This window comes from Eubalaena glacialis, chromosome 8, assembly GCF_028564815.1.
Source record: "Eubalaena glacialis isolate mEubGla1 chromosome 8, mEubGla1.1.hap2.+ XY, whole genome shotgun sequence".
NCBI lineage: Eukaryota > Metazoa > Chordata > Mammalia > Artiodactyla > Balaenidae > Eubalaena > Eubalaena glacialis.
In genome coordinates, this window is record NC_083723.1 from 76,802,902 (window position 1) to 76,821,700 (window position 18,799).

At 38.8% G+C, this 18,799-nt stretch overlaps 1 protein-coding gene across 1 annotated transcript in view; it reads right to left on the bottom strand.

Moving 5' to 3' along the window:
- Window positions 1–12,664: 12,664 nt before the first annotated feature.
- Window positions 12,665–18,799, bottom strand: part of GSDME (gasdermin E) — a 70,972-nt gene continuing 64,837 nt past the window's right edge. The window contains exons 9-10 of the mRNA XM_061197842.1: window positions 16,458–16,528; window positions 12,665–12,973 (exon numbers count right to left, since the gene is read on the bottom strand). Of these exons, the coding sequence (XP_061053825.1) occupies window positions 12,743–12,973; window positions 16,458–16,528 (302 nt within the window). The 3' untranslated portion in view covers window positions 12,665–12,742. The remainder of the gene's footprint in view (window positions 12,974–16,457; window positions 16,529–18,799) is intronic.

The following is an 18,799-nucleotide window of genomic DNA, read 5'->3' on the forward strand; positions in this document are numbered from 1 at the left end:
TAAAGCTGTCATTTAGTTCAGTATTTAGTGAAGGGTCAGCTACTCTTATTAGAAAATAATGGTTTATTGGCCTTCTTTCCTAATATGTATAATTTCTTACAGAAGCAGAATTTTAATGTCAGTGCTACAGCTAGTCTACTACCATCCAATACTGACATCAGAAGTCTGCTCAATGCTACATAGTTTCATTATTACAGAGATGTATGGCTATCCACTTTAATTTACGCAGCTATATTAGTTTTTTCCCTTCATTCTCTCTCTTGTGAAAAAATGAAGAGCAATACTTTGCACTCTCATTTATTGCAGTGACGGGCTGATGCTTCGTTAACATGTACACGGCAAGCAAGGCCGTGCCGGCTGAGAGAGTGCCTTATCCTGCAAAACCTTACAGCAAAATGACTCTGAAAGTTGATTTATTTGTACATGTAAAAGTTTAAGTGACAAAAATGAACCTATTGCTTTATACAGTTTTTTTATTAGGATATGGTCAGCAAATGTATCACGCCTCTGAAAATTTCTGTGACGCTGAAAAATGCCTCCAAGTTTGCAATTGGGGGGTTTTGTGAACAATCAGTGTGCTTTTGAAGTGTGATGTGATCATTAGGGTATTTTTTCGGTTTGTTATGTTGTGAAGCAAATCCATTGAACAGTTTATGAAATTTGGAAATAATTGTCAGCTGTTTTATCTCAATACAATATATACATTATATAATATGTACATTGTATGTATTATATAATATATATTAAATAATGTATTATATATATTTTTTACATTTCTGTTAGGAAATGTACTTTTTTGTTTAATGATTAGGAAAACAGTTCTCCATCTTTAGATGCATTAACATATACAAATTTCCAAAATTAATCTCAGTTAGTATATTCTTTTAGGATTCTTAGATGGTATAAATTCTTCCTAAAACATATTCAGAGATGCAGGTCATCATTAAACTAAGTTAGCCATATTTTATATTGCTGCTAGCTTTTCACATAAACAGTATTCACACTTAAAGGGTGAGGTGCTTAAATACTGGTGGTCATCTCTGTCTGGTGCTAGGCACCAGACACCTGGCTGCTGAATTTGTTTTCCCCTCACCAAAGCTGTCACACGGAATGCAGCCGGGAGGACTCAGAGGGAAGAGAAAATACATGGCATTAAGCAGCATGCACACACTGTTCTTCACAATGAGACCGAACACCCAAGTTGCTATATGGTTAAGATTGGAAATCCATAGGTGTTTTTTTTAATCCAGCATTTCATATCCAGAACACAAATTCATGTTCTTTGTCCTAGGATAGGAAATTGGTGGCAGAACGGATCACACCCTTTTAATAACTTTGGTAACTTTTAAACCACATATATTTACATCAAATTCTTGGCTTCTCAAAGCAACATGAATCAAAGCACAGTGTCGAGATGATGTCCCATGACTTAGTGTCTCAACACACTGTAAGCTTTAAGAGAAATTTTATTTCCACATTCTCAGGAAATGTGCTGTCTTCTGCGGTGTGCCTTCATGCTGCTGTGTGGAGCCTCTTTGGAATCATTGTAGCAGCTCAAGAAGTTTATACAGTTTACCCATCTTGACACAACAGAGATGATTTTTACATCATATATATCTTAAGCCTTATCCTATGGTATAAAATGCACATTATTTAGAAAACAGTCTACACTTAAAGGAATTATTTCTATTATAAATGGTATTCATGACTAACTGCTTAGTTAATACGAGATTCCTCCTAATATAAAATGGAACAGTGCAGTTGATTTCATTTCAGTCTAGACGCCAGAGCTGAAGAGAATAAATTTAGAAAAGGTCGTTTATCTCAGTAAAGAGTCATTGAACTTGAAACTCAAGTCCCATCTGGGTCTGCAGGAACCAGCAGAGCTCTGCTGGGGCAAGGAGTCCCAGAGGCCCTGGGATTCTCCCGAGGCAATGAGAGTATAGTTGTGATCAACGAAATGTGAGCTTCTCTTGTAGGAAAGGTCTAAGATAATTAGCTTTACTAAAGAGAAAATAGTTTAAAGTGATGTTGAACAATTGGTAATAGTTAAAATATACATGCACGTGCATATGCTTTTGGGAAACAATGTGCCAGTACACTAATACACCTGAGGATTCCTTGTGGACAGGTGAGTATCCACATTCAGCATTCAGGGCATGACTATTTGTATACAGCTAAATATTATATATATTTTTTATTTTTAAATATACAAATACCCCATATCCATAGAGCTGATGTCCCTGGATAAATCATTTAACCGTTAAGTAGTAGAATATATGTGATGCACTCAAGTAGAATTTTACTTTTATTACAGCCATGCCTCGATTATGCAGTCTCAATTTCTGTTTGATATTTGGATAGTATCAAATAAAATACTATCCAGTACATCAGAACTTTGTTTACTTTTGCCAAGTCTAACCATACCATTGCTGAAGATAGCTTTCTAAAGTAGAAATCGTATCATAAACCCAGTACAGCAATAGTAGCCTGAACCCTAGATTCTAGAATCTAGTAAATTTAATATAATAGCTTATAAGGACAAGTTTTCTTTAAAAGAGCAAATTGGATATTAACACAAATTTAGAAAATAATGCAAATTAGCAATAAAATATGTTAGCGTAGCATTATAGACTGGCCAGATACTAACTGCTTTGACCGTAATATCCCAATGACAGTAGAGGATGATCGTTGCTTTAAAGATTCATTTAAATTTGTACTTATTTTTATGGATAACAGTAAGTGTCATGATCCAGTAATTGGGGTTGATTTTTATGATAGATAGCCATGGAGTTAGGTACAAGTATTTTAAATTTGTAAACACTGAACATAAAAGTTTTGCAAATTGGTCAAAATAATGATCTACTTAACATTGTACTTACACGGCTTCTGAAACAACACCCCGTTTTCCAGAAATCACAGGCTAGGGAGCCAATAATTTTATAGTAATGAATCTTTATACTAAAAATGGAAAAACCAATCCTGAAGTTTTATGTATATAGATAGCAGGTCATTTTTTAAATGTTTGAGTCACCATATATAATATATATATATTTTATATATATATATACACACACACACACACACAGCTATGTGTATAATATGTAAAATTCTCCCAAGATACATGAATAGTAAAATTAAATCTGTTCACCCATGTAATTATAACTAGTGCTCTTACATTTTTAATTACTCCCAATTCTTAGACATTATGAAACTTTTTTCACATTGTTTTCATAGGTTCTGGTTTTACCTTGAGGCAGATACTAATCCCCTTTCTGAAAAATGTATTTGGAATTAAGCTCAGAAAATTATTATAACTTAGTTTCCTTAGGGAAGAAGGATAGAGTCCTAGATGGAAGCCTCTTGGGAAATACTTATTTAAACCTTCAAATGAGTTTGTGATATGGTTCAGGCTTAGAGATTATGGTACCTGCCCTCCTCTTGTTTCATTGGATTTGTTGTGAGAATTCATGTAATAACATCTGTAATGGATTTGGAGTTCTTGGGAGAAATTCAGAATTGTAATAATAGGGTTATTGTATATAGTACAAGTTAATATTATTCACAAACTTTTAAGAATACAGTTGACTAATAATTCATGAGTTTTTAAGTATACATTGTGTATCTGCAGAAGATAACAATTATGTAATTTTTTTAAGGTAAGATTATTTTTTAACTGCATTTTTGTTAGCTTCAAGTTTTATTCATTTTTAATATTTCCCATAATTTATCATGTTACTTTGTGTGTTCCTGGAATGATTTAATGCACAGAATCAAAAATGGGTCCTTAAAAACACTAGAAAGTGAAGGAATGATGATATCTCATTTCTAAGGTAAGAATTTAAAAGCATGGTTTGCACTACTTCTGCAATACACTGTACTGCTTTCTTTAAAATAGTCTCTCTTTTGATAAAAATAGAGCTGGTGTACTTCTACTGGCTGAGATCCTAATTCTGACTCCTGACCATGTGACCTTTGATAAAATTTATATGTCCCTTTAGTTTTAACATTACACTTGTTAAATAAGGGTAACTTAATATTTGTCTTCACCTTAAATTACAAGAAGTAATTTATAACTCTGATGTGGTAAACGCTAAATTGGAAAATCCTTATTAAGCTACTTGATCTGTTTATTCACTCACCCTGAGGTTGCTTATCTTTTAGTTCTTTTAAAATGTACCTCTTTTGGAGGTAACATAGTGATTGGTGCACACCATTCAGAAATTCTACCTTCAGTTTTAAAACAGCTCTGAGGATGCACTGATAGTTCCAGCCTGGAAGAGGATGTGTTCTGCTCTCTTAGTGGTCCTGGTCAGGAGGTCTTGAGTTCAGAATCCTACTCTAAGTCCAAACCTTTAGCAAATCCTTGCGACCGTGACCACTCACAAGTCAAACAAAATTTAAGTAGGCAATCCACAATTTAAGTAAGCATCCGAAGACACTCTGATGTTTGCCCCTTAAAGCTGCCCTACCTTATGCCTGAAGTTTATCACTGCAGCCCTATTGTTTACTGTAAGTTTAAAAGGCATCTGTTTCTTTAAAAGGGGAAACACATTCAGTTAGGTCCAGTTAGGGGACCTTGAATCCAACATGAATGCATTTTAGGTGTGTTCTCTAATTGCTTCAGGGCCATTGGCTGATGCTGTAGTGCTATGATAAATCTGACTTGCCTCCACATGCCAAAGTCGGTCAGAAATGACAATTTTTTTTTTCCCTACCAGCTTTTACTGTTTTCTAATCTCCGGCACAAACTGAATGAACACATCTACAGGTAATGTAAATGCCACTTACAACTTGACAGATTAAATTCCTCAATGCTTGCAAACCTGTCTTGAGTCCCATTGAACAGGTATTGTCACTACCACAGAGTAGAAGCCAAAAGGTCTTATTTTAAAAGTTGGAGATAGATGTCTTTACTACACTTCAGCAACAGCATGCCAGGGGTAGAAACATACAAATATGACAAGCCATGCCTGAAATTTGACCTTCCTCACATCAGTCAAGGTGGCCTGGGAGCTTGGAGAAAGAGAGAAACTCCTCTGCTATGTATTACTAACCCAGAAGTCATTACCAGTTAAAATGTGTGGTTCTCATCTTACTCTTAAATAGGAGAGGCAGGCAGTGGTATGAGTAACCTTACTTTGGAGACATAAACCTTGTTCTGGTAAACATGGTCCAACTGAGAGATGCCTTAGTCTTTTCAGTAAAACCTGATTTGAGGAATAGCTGATCTCCATCTGTAACTGAAATACAAGATACATATTTCCTTTGGCTGTGTGTCCACTTTAAAAAACAGCCGCTGACTGCTGTTTTTTCAGTAACACTGATTTTTAAGAAAGTGGTGCCTTGGATTTTGCTATAGAAGAATGAGCACTGGGGTTCAGCAGCTGGTATAATTTCCACGTTATGTTAGCTCTGTTAGAGCCCGTGATGAGAATTTGATGTGAAGACTTTGGGGGACTTTTTTTCCATCTCTCTTGGTATATATTTATTTTGAACACATATGCATGCTCCTTTTAACCTCTGGTCTTTGAAATGATTGTAGAAGAGACCTTTTTTGTTTTTGTTTGTTTTTTAATGGAGGGCAAAATGCTTGTTAGCAACCAAAAAATCAAAGCTAAACAAGCTGCCAAAGTAAGTTTCTGGTGAAAAAGTTTAAAAATAAAATTGCTACTGCTTTCCAAGTAACTGTATTACTAGTTCCTGTATAAAAGAAACATTATTGCTGTCCTTGTATAAATAAAATTTTCCTGCAGTACAATTAAGTATTGATTTCTCAGAAACTGTCCCTATAAATTTTTTTCACATATTTCCATATGTTGTCCAAAATGAAAGTTACTGAAATGTCCAATCTGTGAGATTGCATACTCCTGGTAAAATATTTTTGTATATATAAAGAAATAAATATTTAATATTGGGAAAATGTAGTGTTTCATTTATAGGTAGAACTAAGGCTTGGAGATAATAAAATACAGAGAGTATCAGATTAGCTTCACCAATTTCTTTTAAATGCTAATAGTCTTTGTTAAAAGCCTCTGATGTTATTTTAGATTTTCCCACCAAAATAGATCAATTTTTCACCTGCCTCCCTTTTTTCACAAGGAAATCCTAATTATTGTTTCATCTATCCCAGCCCAAAGATTCCGTGGCTTTCAAAGACGACTTCCTCAAGGAAAGATTTCCAGAGACAGGGAAGGTTAAAATACAGGATCAAGAAAAGACCTCTAAGCTTAGATGGCATGGAATACTAGGACCATTTCCCAGCTAGCCAAGAAAGAGAAACCCTGGTGGGAAAGACAATGCCTGCTGTGGCACACAGCTCAGCCCTGAAGCCTGCGGTGAGAAAGGGAGGTGGACCCACCAGACTGGCCAAGGGATGGAGGCATGAATGTGGGTGAGTGCAGGAAGCCTGTTTCCAGAAAAGGTACTTTGGCAACTCTTTCCCAAGCTAGTTTCCAGGTTTCTATACCTCATACTTCAGAAATTGCTAGTCTAGTGTATTTCTGGTATTTCTGAAAGAATTAGTCTTTTAATTGAAGTATAGCTGCTTTACAATATTGTTAGTTTCAAGTGTACAGCATAGTGATTCTGTATTTTTACAAATTATATTCCATTATAGGTTATTACAAGATAATGGGTATAATTCACTATGCCATACAGTAAATCCTCACTGCTTATCTATTTTACATATAGTAGTTTGTATCTGTTAATCTCATATCCCTAATTTGTCCCTCCCCCCTCCCGTCTCCCTTTTAGTAACCACAAGTTTGTTTTCTATGTCTGTGAGCCTGTTTCTGTTTTGTATATACATTCATTGGTATTATTTTTTAGATTCCACATGTAAGTGATATCATATAGCATTTGTCTTTATTTCACTAGGCATAATACTCTCTAGGTCCATCCACATTGTTGCAAATGGCAGTATTTCATTCTTTTTTATAGCTGAGTAATACTCCATTATATATATATATATACACATCGTTTTTTTTTGAATTTTTGAATTTTATTTATTTTTTTTATACAGCAGGTTCTTATTAGTTATCTATTTTATACACATCAGCATATACATGTCAATCCCAACCTCCCAATTCATCACACCACCACCACCACCCCCCACTGCTTTCCCTCCTTGGTGTCCATACGTTTGTTCTCTACATCTGTGTCTCTGCAAACCGGTTCATCTGTACCATTTTTCTAGGTTCCACATATATGTGTTAATATACGATATTTGTTTTTCTCTTTCTGACTTACTTCACTCTGTATGACAGTCTCTAGATCCATCCACGTCTCTACAAATGACCCAATTTCGTTCCTTTTTATGGCTGAGTAATATTCCATTGTATATATGTACCACATCTTCTTTATCCATTCGTCTGTCGATGGGCATTTAGGGTGGCTTTCATGACCTGGCTATTGTAAATAGTGCTGCAATGAACATTGGGGTGCACGTGTCTTTTTGAGTTATGGTTTTCTCTGGGTATGTGCCCAGTAGTGGGATTGCTGGTCATAATGGTAATTCAATTATTAGTTTTTTAAGGAATCTCCATACTGTTCTCCATAGTGGCTGTATCAATTTACATTCCCACCAACAGTGCAAGAGGGTTCCTTTTCTCCACACCCTCTCCAGCATTTGTTGTCTGTAGATTTTCGGATGGTGGCCATTCTCCCTGGTGTGAGGCACCTCATTCTACCTCGTTGTAGTTTTGATTTGCATTTCTCTGATAATTAGGATGTTGAGCAGCTTTTCATGTGCTTCTTGGCCATCTGTATGTCTTCTTTGGAGAAATGTCTATTTAGGTCTTCTGCCCATTTTTGGATTGGGTTGTTTGTTTTTTTAATATTGAGCTGCATGAGCTGTTTATATATTTTGGAGATTAATCCTTTGTCTGTTGCTTTGTTTGCAAATATTTTCTCCCATTCTGAGGATTGTCTTTCCATCTTGTTTATGGTTTCCTTTGCTTTGCAAAAGCTTTGCAGTTTCATTAGGTCCCATTTGTTTATTTTTGTTTTTATTTCCATTACTCTAGGAGGTGGATCAAAAAAGATCTTGCTGTGATTTATGTCAAAGAGTGTTCTTCCTATGTTTTCCTCTAAGAGTTTTACAGTGTCTGGTCTTACATTTAGGTCTCTAATCCATTTTGAGTTTATTTTTGTGTATGGTGTTAGGGAGTGTTCTAATTTCATTCTTTTACATGTGGCTGTCCAGTTTTCCCAGCACCACTTATTGAAAAGACTGTCTTTTCTCCATTGTATATCCTTGCCTCCTTTGTCATAGATTAGTTGACCATAGGAGCGTGGGTTTATTTCTGGGCTTTCTATCCTGTTCCATTGATCTGTATTTCTGTTTTTGTGCCAGTACCATATTGTCTTGATTACTGTAGCTTTGTAGTATAGTCTGAAGTCAGGGAGTCTGATTCCTCCAGCTCCGTTTTTTTCCCTCAAGACTGCTTTGGCTATTCGGGGTCTTTTGTGTCTCCATACAAATTTTAAGATTTTTTGTTCTAGTTCTGTAAGAAATGCCACTGGTAATTTGATAGGGATTGCATTGAATCTGTAGATTGCTTTGGGTAGTATAGTCATTTTCACAATATTGATTCTTACAATCCAAGAACATAGTATATCTCTCCATCTGTATACCACATCTTCTTAATGCAGTCATCTGTTGATGGGGACTCGGGTTGCTTCCATGTCTTCACTATTGTAAGTAATGATGCTATGAACATTGGGGTGCATGTATCTTTTCAAATTAATGGTTTCATTTTTTCCAGATAGTGGGATTGCTGGATCACATTAGTTCTATTTTTAGTTTTTGAGGAACCTCCATACGGTTTTCCATAGTGGCTGCAGTGATTTACATTCCCACCAGCAGTATACAAAGGTTCCCTTTTCTCCACATCCTCTCCAACATTTGTTATTGTAGGCTTTTTGATAATAGCCATTCTGACCAGTTTGAGGTGATACTTCATCGTGGGTTTGATTTGCATTTTTCTAATAATTAGCAGTGTTGAGCATCTTTTCATGTGCCTGTTGGCCATCCCTATGTCTTCTTTGGGAAAATATCTATTCAAGTCTTTTGTCCATTTTTTGATTGGCTTTTTTTCTATGATTGAGTTGTATGAGCTGTTTGTATAGTTTGGATATTAACCCCTTGTTGGCAGCCTCATTTGCAAATATTTTCTCCCATTCCATAGGCTGCCTTTTTGTTTTGTTGATGGTTTCATTTGCTGTGCAAAAGCAAATGGTCCCATTTGCTTATGTTTGCTTTTATTTCTTTGGCCTTGGGGGACTGATCCAAGAAAATACTGTTACGCTTTATGTCAAAGAGTGTTTCACCTATATTCCAAAAAAAATAGGTTTTACATAAAGTCATCCCTTGGTATGCATGGTTGGGCATCCGTGGATTGTATAGTACTGTAGTATTTATTGAAAAAAATCCCCATATAAGTGGACCTGTGCAGTTCAAACTCATGTTGTTCAAGGGTCCAACTGTGTGTGGCTCATTCTTCTGTCTCATAACTACCTGTCAGTTTTCTATCAATCACTGCAGTAACAAATTACCACAAACTTAGCAGCTTAAAATACAAACTTATTATCTCAGTTCTGTAGGTCTGAAGTCCAACACAAGTCTCAACAGGCTAAAGTGAAGTTGTCTCCCAGGCCCTGCCCTGGCTCTTACCTGCAGGTCTGGAGGAGAATCTGTGTCCAGGCTCTTGCATGTTGTTGGTGGACTCCAGTTCCATGCAGTTGTAGAACCGAAGTCCCCACTTCCTTGCTGGCTGTCTGACCGACTGCTTTCTTGTCCTTGAACTGGCCCCCTCTGTCTTGAGAGCCAGTGACAGCACTGAATTCTTCTCATGCCTCATCTTTCCTGCATTTTCTTTGGCCAAATCCCTTTCTCACTGACCCTTCTGCCTTCTTTCTTTTAAGGCTCCACCCAGATAATCCAGAATAATCTGTCCATCTCAAGGTCCACAACCTAAAAACATCTGTAAAGTCTCCGTTTGCCAGGTTCTAGGGATTTATTAGGTCATGAACACATTTTAGGGGCCATTATTGGGCCACACCACACCAGCTAATCATGTCAGCATTTCTTCCTGTATCCGTTTATGAAACAGAAGTGGTTGTGGAAACATCAGAGTTAAGGTGGTTTGTTCTGTTCTAGGAAATACTACTGTATTTACTGTTTTCTACGTATTCTGGGATACTAGAGCTTGTTTCCAAATCTAATTATTAAAAGAAGTATGGTTCTGGATCTCAAGCAGTAAATAAACATACATTTAAAATTAATAATATTTAATGATGAGGAAACTAGTTAGTTAGAAGAACCTTTTGGAGGCCCAATCTCACCCTCACTGGAGTCCAGCACTACTTACTACCTCACCCACCAGATCCCAATGGGGGTCTGCTGTAGCAGCATAAGGCTATATCTTTTTTTTTTTTTAAACATCTTTATTGGAGTATAATTAATTGCTTTACAATGTTGTGTTAGTTTTTGCTGTATAACAAAGTGAATCAGCTATACGTATACATATATCCCCATATCCCCTCCCTCTTGCGTCTCCCTCCTACCCTCCCTATCCCACCTCTCTAGGTGGACACAAAGCACTGAGCTGATCTCCCTGTGCAATGCGGCTGCTTCTGTCTATATCTATCTTTTTCAGTAGCTAATGTCTAAAACACAGTCCAGGAGGATAACTGGCCAGTCTTAGGACAGTTGTGGAAACAGACAGATTGCCTTAGTTGCTGTTTGATGTAACCCAAACTTCCAGCACTTGCTTGGATGATGGCATCTTTTCTTTCTGTCTTAAGCCTATCTATCTATCTTTAGTTTTTGATGTTTTGGGTTTTTTTGTTGTTTGTTGGTTTTTTTAAGACATACAAAATTCTAACAGGAATAGAAGGGTGAACCACTACCCCCAATGCCTCTTGCCCCAACCTCTAAATCCTTTCCTGTTTCTAGTGAACTCTTAAATGAGGGTTCCCATGCATTGTGATACATGTATATCTGTTTTTCACACAAGTAGATTCATATCACACATTCTGTCTGTAGTATGTTCTTTACACTTACTTTACTTTATTTCAGAAAACCAGACAAGAGGCATGTATAGTACCACCATCTTAACACAACTATCTTGACTTTTGCATGTTCCTTTCCAATTTGTGAATAAGGTGCTTATTTTCTACGTTGTTGCCACCACTCTGTGTCCTTTTTTTCTTATATATCATAAGTATTTGCATAATTTTGTCTCATTTTAATAGAGGTCATGAAAGGGTTATTTTCTTCATTTCTTCCTTATTAAACATTCATTAAAATCTCAAGTGCAGAAAGGGAATAAATAAGTAGGTGATGCTGAGGTAAAAAACAGGTACTGAGTAACACAGCATGTTTCTCTCTAACAAACAACTGCTTGCTCTCCTGCTCCTAAAGTAAGACATTCTAGCAGTAGGTCTCAGCAACTTCTTGCTAAGGGAAAGCAGAAGTGGCTTCAGAGCCCCAGTGGATATTAGCAATGGCATCAGGAGCACTCAAGAGACAGTCCAGGCTATTAATAGAAGGATATGAAAGCAGAATAAAGAAGAAGAAAAATATACACAATTCAAAGTTTCCTTTGATACAAATGTAGTATTTTACAAATTAAACAGCCAGAATGCATGGGAAATCCACACATTGCTCTAGACATAGGATTGGTACATTCATCAAAGCACAGCAAAGTCAAAATGGATAGAGCTTGACCCTAAGGAACAGTGTCCTGCTGTTAGAGTCTTCTGCTAAACAATAACCTCTGTACTCTAGTGGCATTTACAGTTCATTTTTCAATCAATCAATGCATAGCATACAGCACATTCAAAATGGAGCCTTCTATGAAGAGAAATTCCTCCCCACAGCATTCACAAATTTTTGGATCAAAGCATCAGCCTCATCTATTTTTGTTTAACAGGAAGTGGGAACTAGATGGACCCATTTTTCTGCAGAGAAAAGGTCTGAATGTACTCTTAACAATTCTCAACCCTCCTCCAGCTCTTTATGTGCTGGGGTCTAACTCGGACACCGGGTTACCAGCACAAGAGGCCCTCCTGTGAAAAACACACTGTACACAGAGTAGCTGCTGGCTAAATTTGAGGCGATTCATATGCAAAAAGTCACCACTTATTAAACTGTTCAGTAAATTCATCTCCTAGATCAACCTTTAACGTGGTGCTCTAAGCCCCAAAGGCAGTATCTTAATGATGCTGAAAAATACCCAGGCCTTGGCTGATAACACGTACAGGCAGACCTCAGAGATACTGTGGACTTGGTAGCAGACCACTGCAATAAAGCGAGTCACACAAATTTGTTGGTTTTCCAGTGCATATAAAACTTATGTTTATACTATCTTATAGTCTATTATGTGTACAATAGCATTATGTCTAAACAATGTTTACACCTTAATTTAAAAATACTTTATTGCTAAAAAATGCTAACCATCATCTGAGCCGAGTTGTAACCTTTTTGCAGTAGTATCATAAAAGATCACAGATCACCATGACAAATATAATAATAATGAAAAAGTCTGAAATACTGGGAGAATTACCAAAATGTGACACAGAGACACAGTGAGCAAATGCTGTTGGAAAAATGGCACCGATAGACTTGCTCGACTCAGGGTTGTCACAGACCTTCAATTTGTCAAAAAAAAAAAAAAGTGCACTATCTGCAAAGTGCAATAAAACAAGGTGTACCTGTAATCCACATAGGACACTGTTACTGTGCTCTGCCCAAAGCACAGAGTCCATTCAGGCTTATATAAAGAACCAGTGGGAAAACGTTAGGGTCCTTCAGGGTGGCAGCTTTCACGGAAGGTTGCAGTCTCTCTAGGTTAATGTCAGCTGAGGCAAACAGACGCTGCACGATCCCAAACCTTTCTGTATCTTTCAGTGGAGCCAAGACTGGGTCTTCAAGATCAGACACACCATCATCAGACAGAGCATGGAGCTGAAATGACACACGTAAACAAATCCACCAAAAAAGGTTATAGAAAATCCACATCATTGGATAATAATGTTAGCACTTCTAGATAATTATGGGGGAAAAATTAAGTTGTTTACATTCCCCAAATAGAGCAGGGAAAACCCTTAAGCTGTAACAGGATATATTTGGCCCAGGCCAGGACCTCCACTTCACCTGGAGTCCTCTGACCAAATCCCTACTCTCTGAACTCTATCTTCTACTGGATCCACTAACTCCAGTAGATTAGAAAGGTCAGAATATAACTTTCTTATACACACAGTATGTAAGGGTTGGTTTTTTTATTTTAATTCACCTATTAGAATGTCTTACATGTTTGCATGAACTCCTCAAAGGTAGGTACCATGGTTTATTTAGTGATGCTTCTTGCCTTAAGAACCTTTGCCCTTGCTCTTCCTTCCACCTGCGACATCCTTCCTCCAGAGCTCCCCACAGAACTTTCCTTCTCATCTCTGAGCTGTTGGTTGAAATGCCACATCAGAAGGGCCTTTCCTAATCCTCTCTCCATCGAGCCACTCGCTACCCCCTTATCCCAGCCACTATTACATTACTTGTCTTCATATGCTTGCCGTTTCTGAAATTATCTTCCTGACATTCCCTGTTTACTCTGTTTATTAAAACCTAAGCTGCCCAGGAGAGCAGGGACCTGGTCCGTCATGCTGACCTTATACCCTGCCTAGAACATTGACCCTCAGTTGAACGTTAGTTCTTCAGAGAGGTCACATCAAACACTGCTCTAATTGCAACTGCTCAGAACATGTGAAACTTTGCTTTTAGGGTCTTGAGCAGTGCCTCTGACACAGTTGTTTTTAATCTTTAGTAATTACAAACTCGCCAGTAGATTTGAATTTTAAACAGGCACTCAGAACCAGATCAGATTAATAATGTAGAGCGTAAAATTTAAAATAAAAAATGAAGCCTTATAAGGTATGCATGAATTTTAACTGAATCTGAAGGGAATCCAAAAGAATTCCAAACACGTTCTGAGCACTGATAATCTTTCTTACTAAAAGTAATAAGCAACTTGCCCCAGGGGCTGAAGGGCAGCACTCATTTGCATATAAAGGAACTTGTGTGTCTGTTATCAACATCAGCCTTACACGTCTACACCTTGTAGATTCACGCAATGCAACTCACACAGTGTAACCACAGGTTTCCCGTTACCACGTGGCCTAGACTGTAAACTGTAGATGATGCTTTAGGGAGTGGATCTGGCCTGCTTCTTTAAGCATGAGCACCACATCCGGTGATTTAAGAATGAGCTCCACTGGTGCAGCACAGAGGGCTGTGTCCTGGGTCTGGTGGAGAAGCACCCAGCAACATCCTGCCTTCTTCTCTGAACATCTGCCAACCCCAAGTGCCCAGAGGCACTTCTTGGTATAAGAGAGATTACAGTCACCCAAAGAGGGTGGGGTGTGAAATTAACATTCCCTCCAGATGATTCTAACTCACTTTCTTACCAGCTCTTTCACCAGTTTGCAAATGTGTTTGTTAGTGTATCTGACGCTATTCTTTCAAAAGCCCTTCAGCAAGCCTCTCAAAGTTACTCTGGCCACCAGACAAGACAAGACAAGACAGGCATGCAAGGAGATTTTTGTACCCTGCTCTAAATAAATACCTATAGGAAACATAAGATACCCAAATTTCTTCAGGAAGCAGGAGCCTTGCGGTCCTAACAAACGTTGTTATGAGCTCTAGGCGAGATTAAAGACCTTCTTGAGTGTCTTCACATAAAGAAACATTACTTCTTTATGTTGAGCAGCCCACAAAGGCAAACAGATGACTCTATGGGTGGGTAGTTTTGCACCAAGGTAGATTACCAGCTGTGCTGGGACTCCAAGTGCGTCCTAATGGCTACTCCCAGAATACCAACAGAGCAGAACTTGGAAGCAACCCAAAGATCAAATCCTACAGCAGACCTGCAGGGAAGATGACAACTAAGTGTGAGCTGGTTGGGAGAGGGAGGGAGTTAGCTAATGCAGTCTCGGCAGTATTTTCTTTTTTTATATACTTCCTGAATGCAGTTGATGACTTTGTAAATACATGGTGAGGGCTGACTTAGGAAATGCTAAATACTGAGTTGCTGCAAAAGGGAGCTAAGCTAGAAAGCAGAGTTACTGTCGTTGCAGACAATTAGATAATGATACATATTGTTTCCATAACCAAACTGCGCCATCAGCCTTTACCCTCAGCTGGCCGCACCACAGTGGCATGCTGGCTCATTTTCAAGTAGTTCAGTTTTTGTGGTCAAAGTACAAGAACACATCATTCCTCTGCACAGGTAGAATCTGCTTTCGGTTGTGAATGACATCTAAACTGCTCCTTGGAATCAAGCCTTACTGCAGTCTCTGGAATGAAGCCCTCTGCAGTCTCTGGCCCTGCTCCCAAATCAGGAAGATGAAGATGGTAAATATATGGGGCCTTGTGGAAAGATCCACAGGGCTGTGAAGGGCAGGGACAAAGTCCCCTGGGACATGATGTCCTGGCTGAGCTACCATCACCTCACCCGTTCATGTTTCCATTCCTCACTTCTCAGGTGGCTCCCGAGTCCCATGTAAACTTCTTTGCTACACCAAGAAGTACCAAAGGCACTAACCACAGTGCTCAAAGTTCCCAGAGTAGATGCATAACAAACTGCAGGGTCCTATCTAGGCAGTCTACCCCGATACCTGCTTCCCAGATCTGGGAGCAGAGCTCTGAGCTTTGGTCCTTTGGGTCTACATAGCATGCTGGCCTCAGCCCTTAGTAACCAGGCCTCAAAATAACATAGCCGGGTATCCTCTGCTTCTCTGCCCCAGGCTGAGCAACACCTGCAGAAGCTACAACAGAGGAGCTGCCCCAGCCTATTGATGGTTCCTTCTATTGATGACCCAATTTGTAATTTAAAAAGGAAAAGCTTAACCTTGACTTTCAGGGCTAAGCTCATCATTACCTAACTCTTGTTCTTGCCATGGCATTTCCTGAGGGCATGAAGCTAATGATATTCCTAGGAGAAAATGAAATGTCTCCCTGAGACAAAGCAGTCCTCTTGAATACCTCCCTGTTGAATTTGATGCAGAGCTGAATCAAACTGGTCCAGCCACATAACTGCCATTGCAAATAATGTGGTGTCAGGCCCCTTCCCTGCAACAGTGCACCAAGCCTTGGCCAAAATTCTCTCCAAAAAATGCAAAAATCATGAGATTTGGAGTATAAATATAAGGTTTGAGTCCTAGCCCTGCTAGCAAGTTCTTCAAATAACTCCTTTCCCTCTGAGCCTTAGTCTTCCTATGGGGTGTGTGATGTGGGCAGGGTGTAAAAAAGAGAGAGATTAATAATACCTGTTTTAACCTATTTTGAAGGGCTGTTGTGGATGAGAAAGCCTAGCGAGTTTTATCAGCTGTTAGGTGTCCATCTCCTCATCATTTCCCTGTTCCTGCCCATCCCCAGGTCCTCTCTGGGAGGTTCTTACCAGGTGGCACAGTGTAGGAATAATCTGGAGCTTATAACAAGTGCCCAGCAGAACTGCATTATCTGACATTTCTGCAGGAGAAAAAAAAAAAAAAAAATCAGTCACCGTCAAAAAGCACCCATGGAAACAGAGCCAGCCCCTGAGCTGTACCTAATTTATATATCCTCTACCAGTCGGGCAGAGGATATGCTCAGTAATTGTAGAATAAATGAATGAATGGGGCTAAACCGGCAGCAACGGCCTTTTAGAAAATAGATGTAGGGACCAGGTAACCAGCTCTGTGTTCACCAGAGGATATTTCTTACATGCAATTTGCCAATCAGAAAGAACGGTACAATACACAAAAATAAACTCAAAATGGATTAAAGACCTAAGTGTAAGGCCAGACACTATCAAACTCTTAGAGGAAAACATAGGCAGAACACTCTATGACATAAATCACAGCAAGATCCTTTTTGACCCAGGTCCTAGAGAAATGGAAATAAAAACACAAATAAACAAATGGGACCTAATGAAACTGAAAAGCTTTTGCACAGGAAAGGAAACCATAAACAAGACCAAAAGACAACCCTCAGAATGGGAGAAAATATTTGCAAATGAAGCAACTGACAAAGGATTAATCTCCAAGATTTACAAGCAGCTCATGCAGCTCAAAAACAAAAAAACGAACAACCCAATCCAAAAATGGGCAGAAGACCTAAATAGACATTTCTCCAAAGAAGATATACAGATTGCCAACAGACACATGAAAGAATGCTCAACATCATTAATCATTAGAGAAATGCAAATCAAAACTACAATGAGGTATCATCTCACACCGGTCAGAATGGCCATCATCAAAAAATCTAGAAACAATAAATGCTGGAGAGGGTGTGGAGAAAAGGGAACACTCTTGCACTGTTGGTGGGAATGTAAATTGATACAGCCACTATGGAGAACAGTATGGAGGTTCCTTAAAAAACTAAAAATAGAACTACCATACGACCCAGCAATCCCACTACTGGGCATATACCCTGAGAAAACCATAATTCAGAAAGAGTCATGTACCAAAATATTCATTGCAGCTCTGTTTACAATAGCCAGGACATGGAAGCAACCTAGGTGTCCATCATCAGATGAATGGATAAAGAAGATGTGGCACATATATACAATGGAATATTACTCAGCCATAAAAAGAAATGAAATGGAGGTATTTGTAATGAGGTGGATGGAGTTAGAGTCTGTCATACAGAGTGAAGTAAGTCAGAAAGAGAAAAAGAAATACAGTATGCTAACACATATATATGGAATCTAAGGGGGAAAAAAAAAAAAAAAGGTCATGAAGAACCTAGTGGCAAGATGGGAATAAAGACACAGACCTACTAGAGAATGGACTTGAGGATATGGGGAGGGGGAGGGGTGAGATGTGACAGGGTGAGAGAGTGTCATGGACATATATACACTACCAAATGTAAAATAGATAACTAGTGGGAAGCAGCCGCATAGCACAGGGAGATCAGCTCTGTGCTTTGTGACCACCTAGAGGGGTGGGATAGGGAGTGTGAGAGGGAGGGAGATGCAAGAGGGAAGAGATATGGGAACATATGTATATGTATAACTGATTCACTTTGTTATAAAGCAGAAGCTAACACACCATTGTAAAGCAATTATACTTCAATAAAGATGTTTAAAAAAAAAAAAAAAGAAAGAACGGTACAGACTCAGGGAAAAGTGAATCAGCATGGAAAAGCAGAAAGAACCTGGGGTTTGGTGACAGAAGAGCTATGTTTGAGCGCCACTAAATATTTGGGAGCGACCTTGGGTATACCTCTCACAGCGCGTTTCCTCATTTGCATACTATAGATTTTCTTTTTTTCTGCCTATGTCGGAGAACTAGGTAAACTATAAAGGGTTATACCTAGGTCACTAATCATTTGGGGGAGAAAGATGTAATGTGGTCTAGTCAAGGGGTGGCACAGCAGACCTCCTGAGCCCAGGACTGTGCAGGGCCCCCTGGCCCACGGCTGGCTCAACACAAGGGTACCAGTGGCAGAGAGCATTGGCACAGAGCTGTATAAGGCTGGGGGCTGCCCCAGAAGGGCCCTGCCAAGCCCCAGGAGAAGGAAATACAGATCAGTGTTAGTCAAAACCAGTTTTAAATACCTCCCAAGGTAGAACAGATGCAGTTGCTAAAAGGACCCAATCCCTTGGGATACAACCTTTGCACTGAAAAGGCAAAAGAGAAAAGAATCGTCTGCTCCATCATCTGGCACTCATGAACCCCTCCATCCCCTGCATTAATTAGCAGCCTTATTTATAAATGGCAGTGCGTCGCTGAGGCTGTGGCCCAACAGAGCACAATG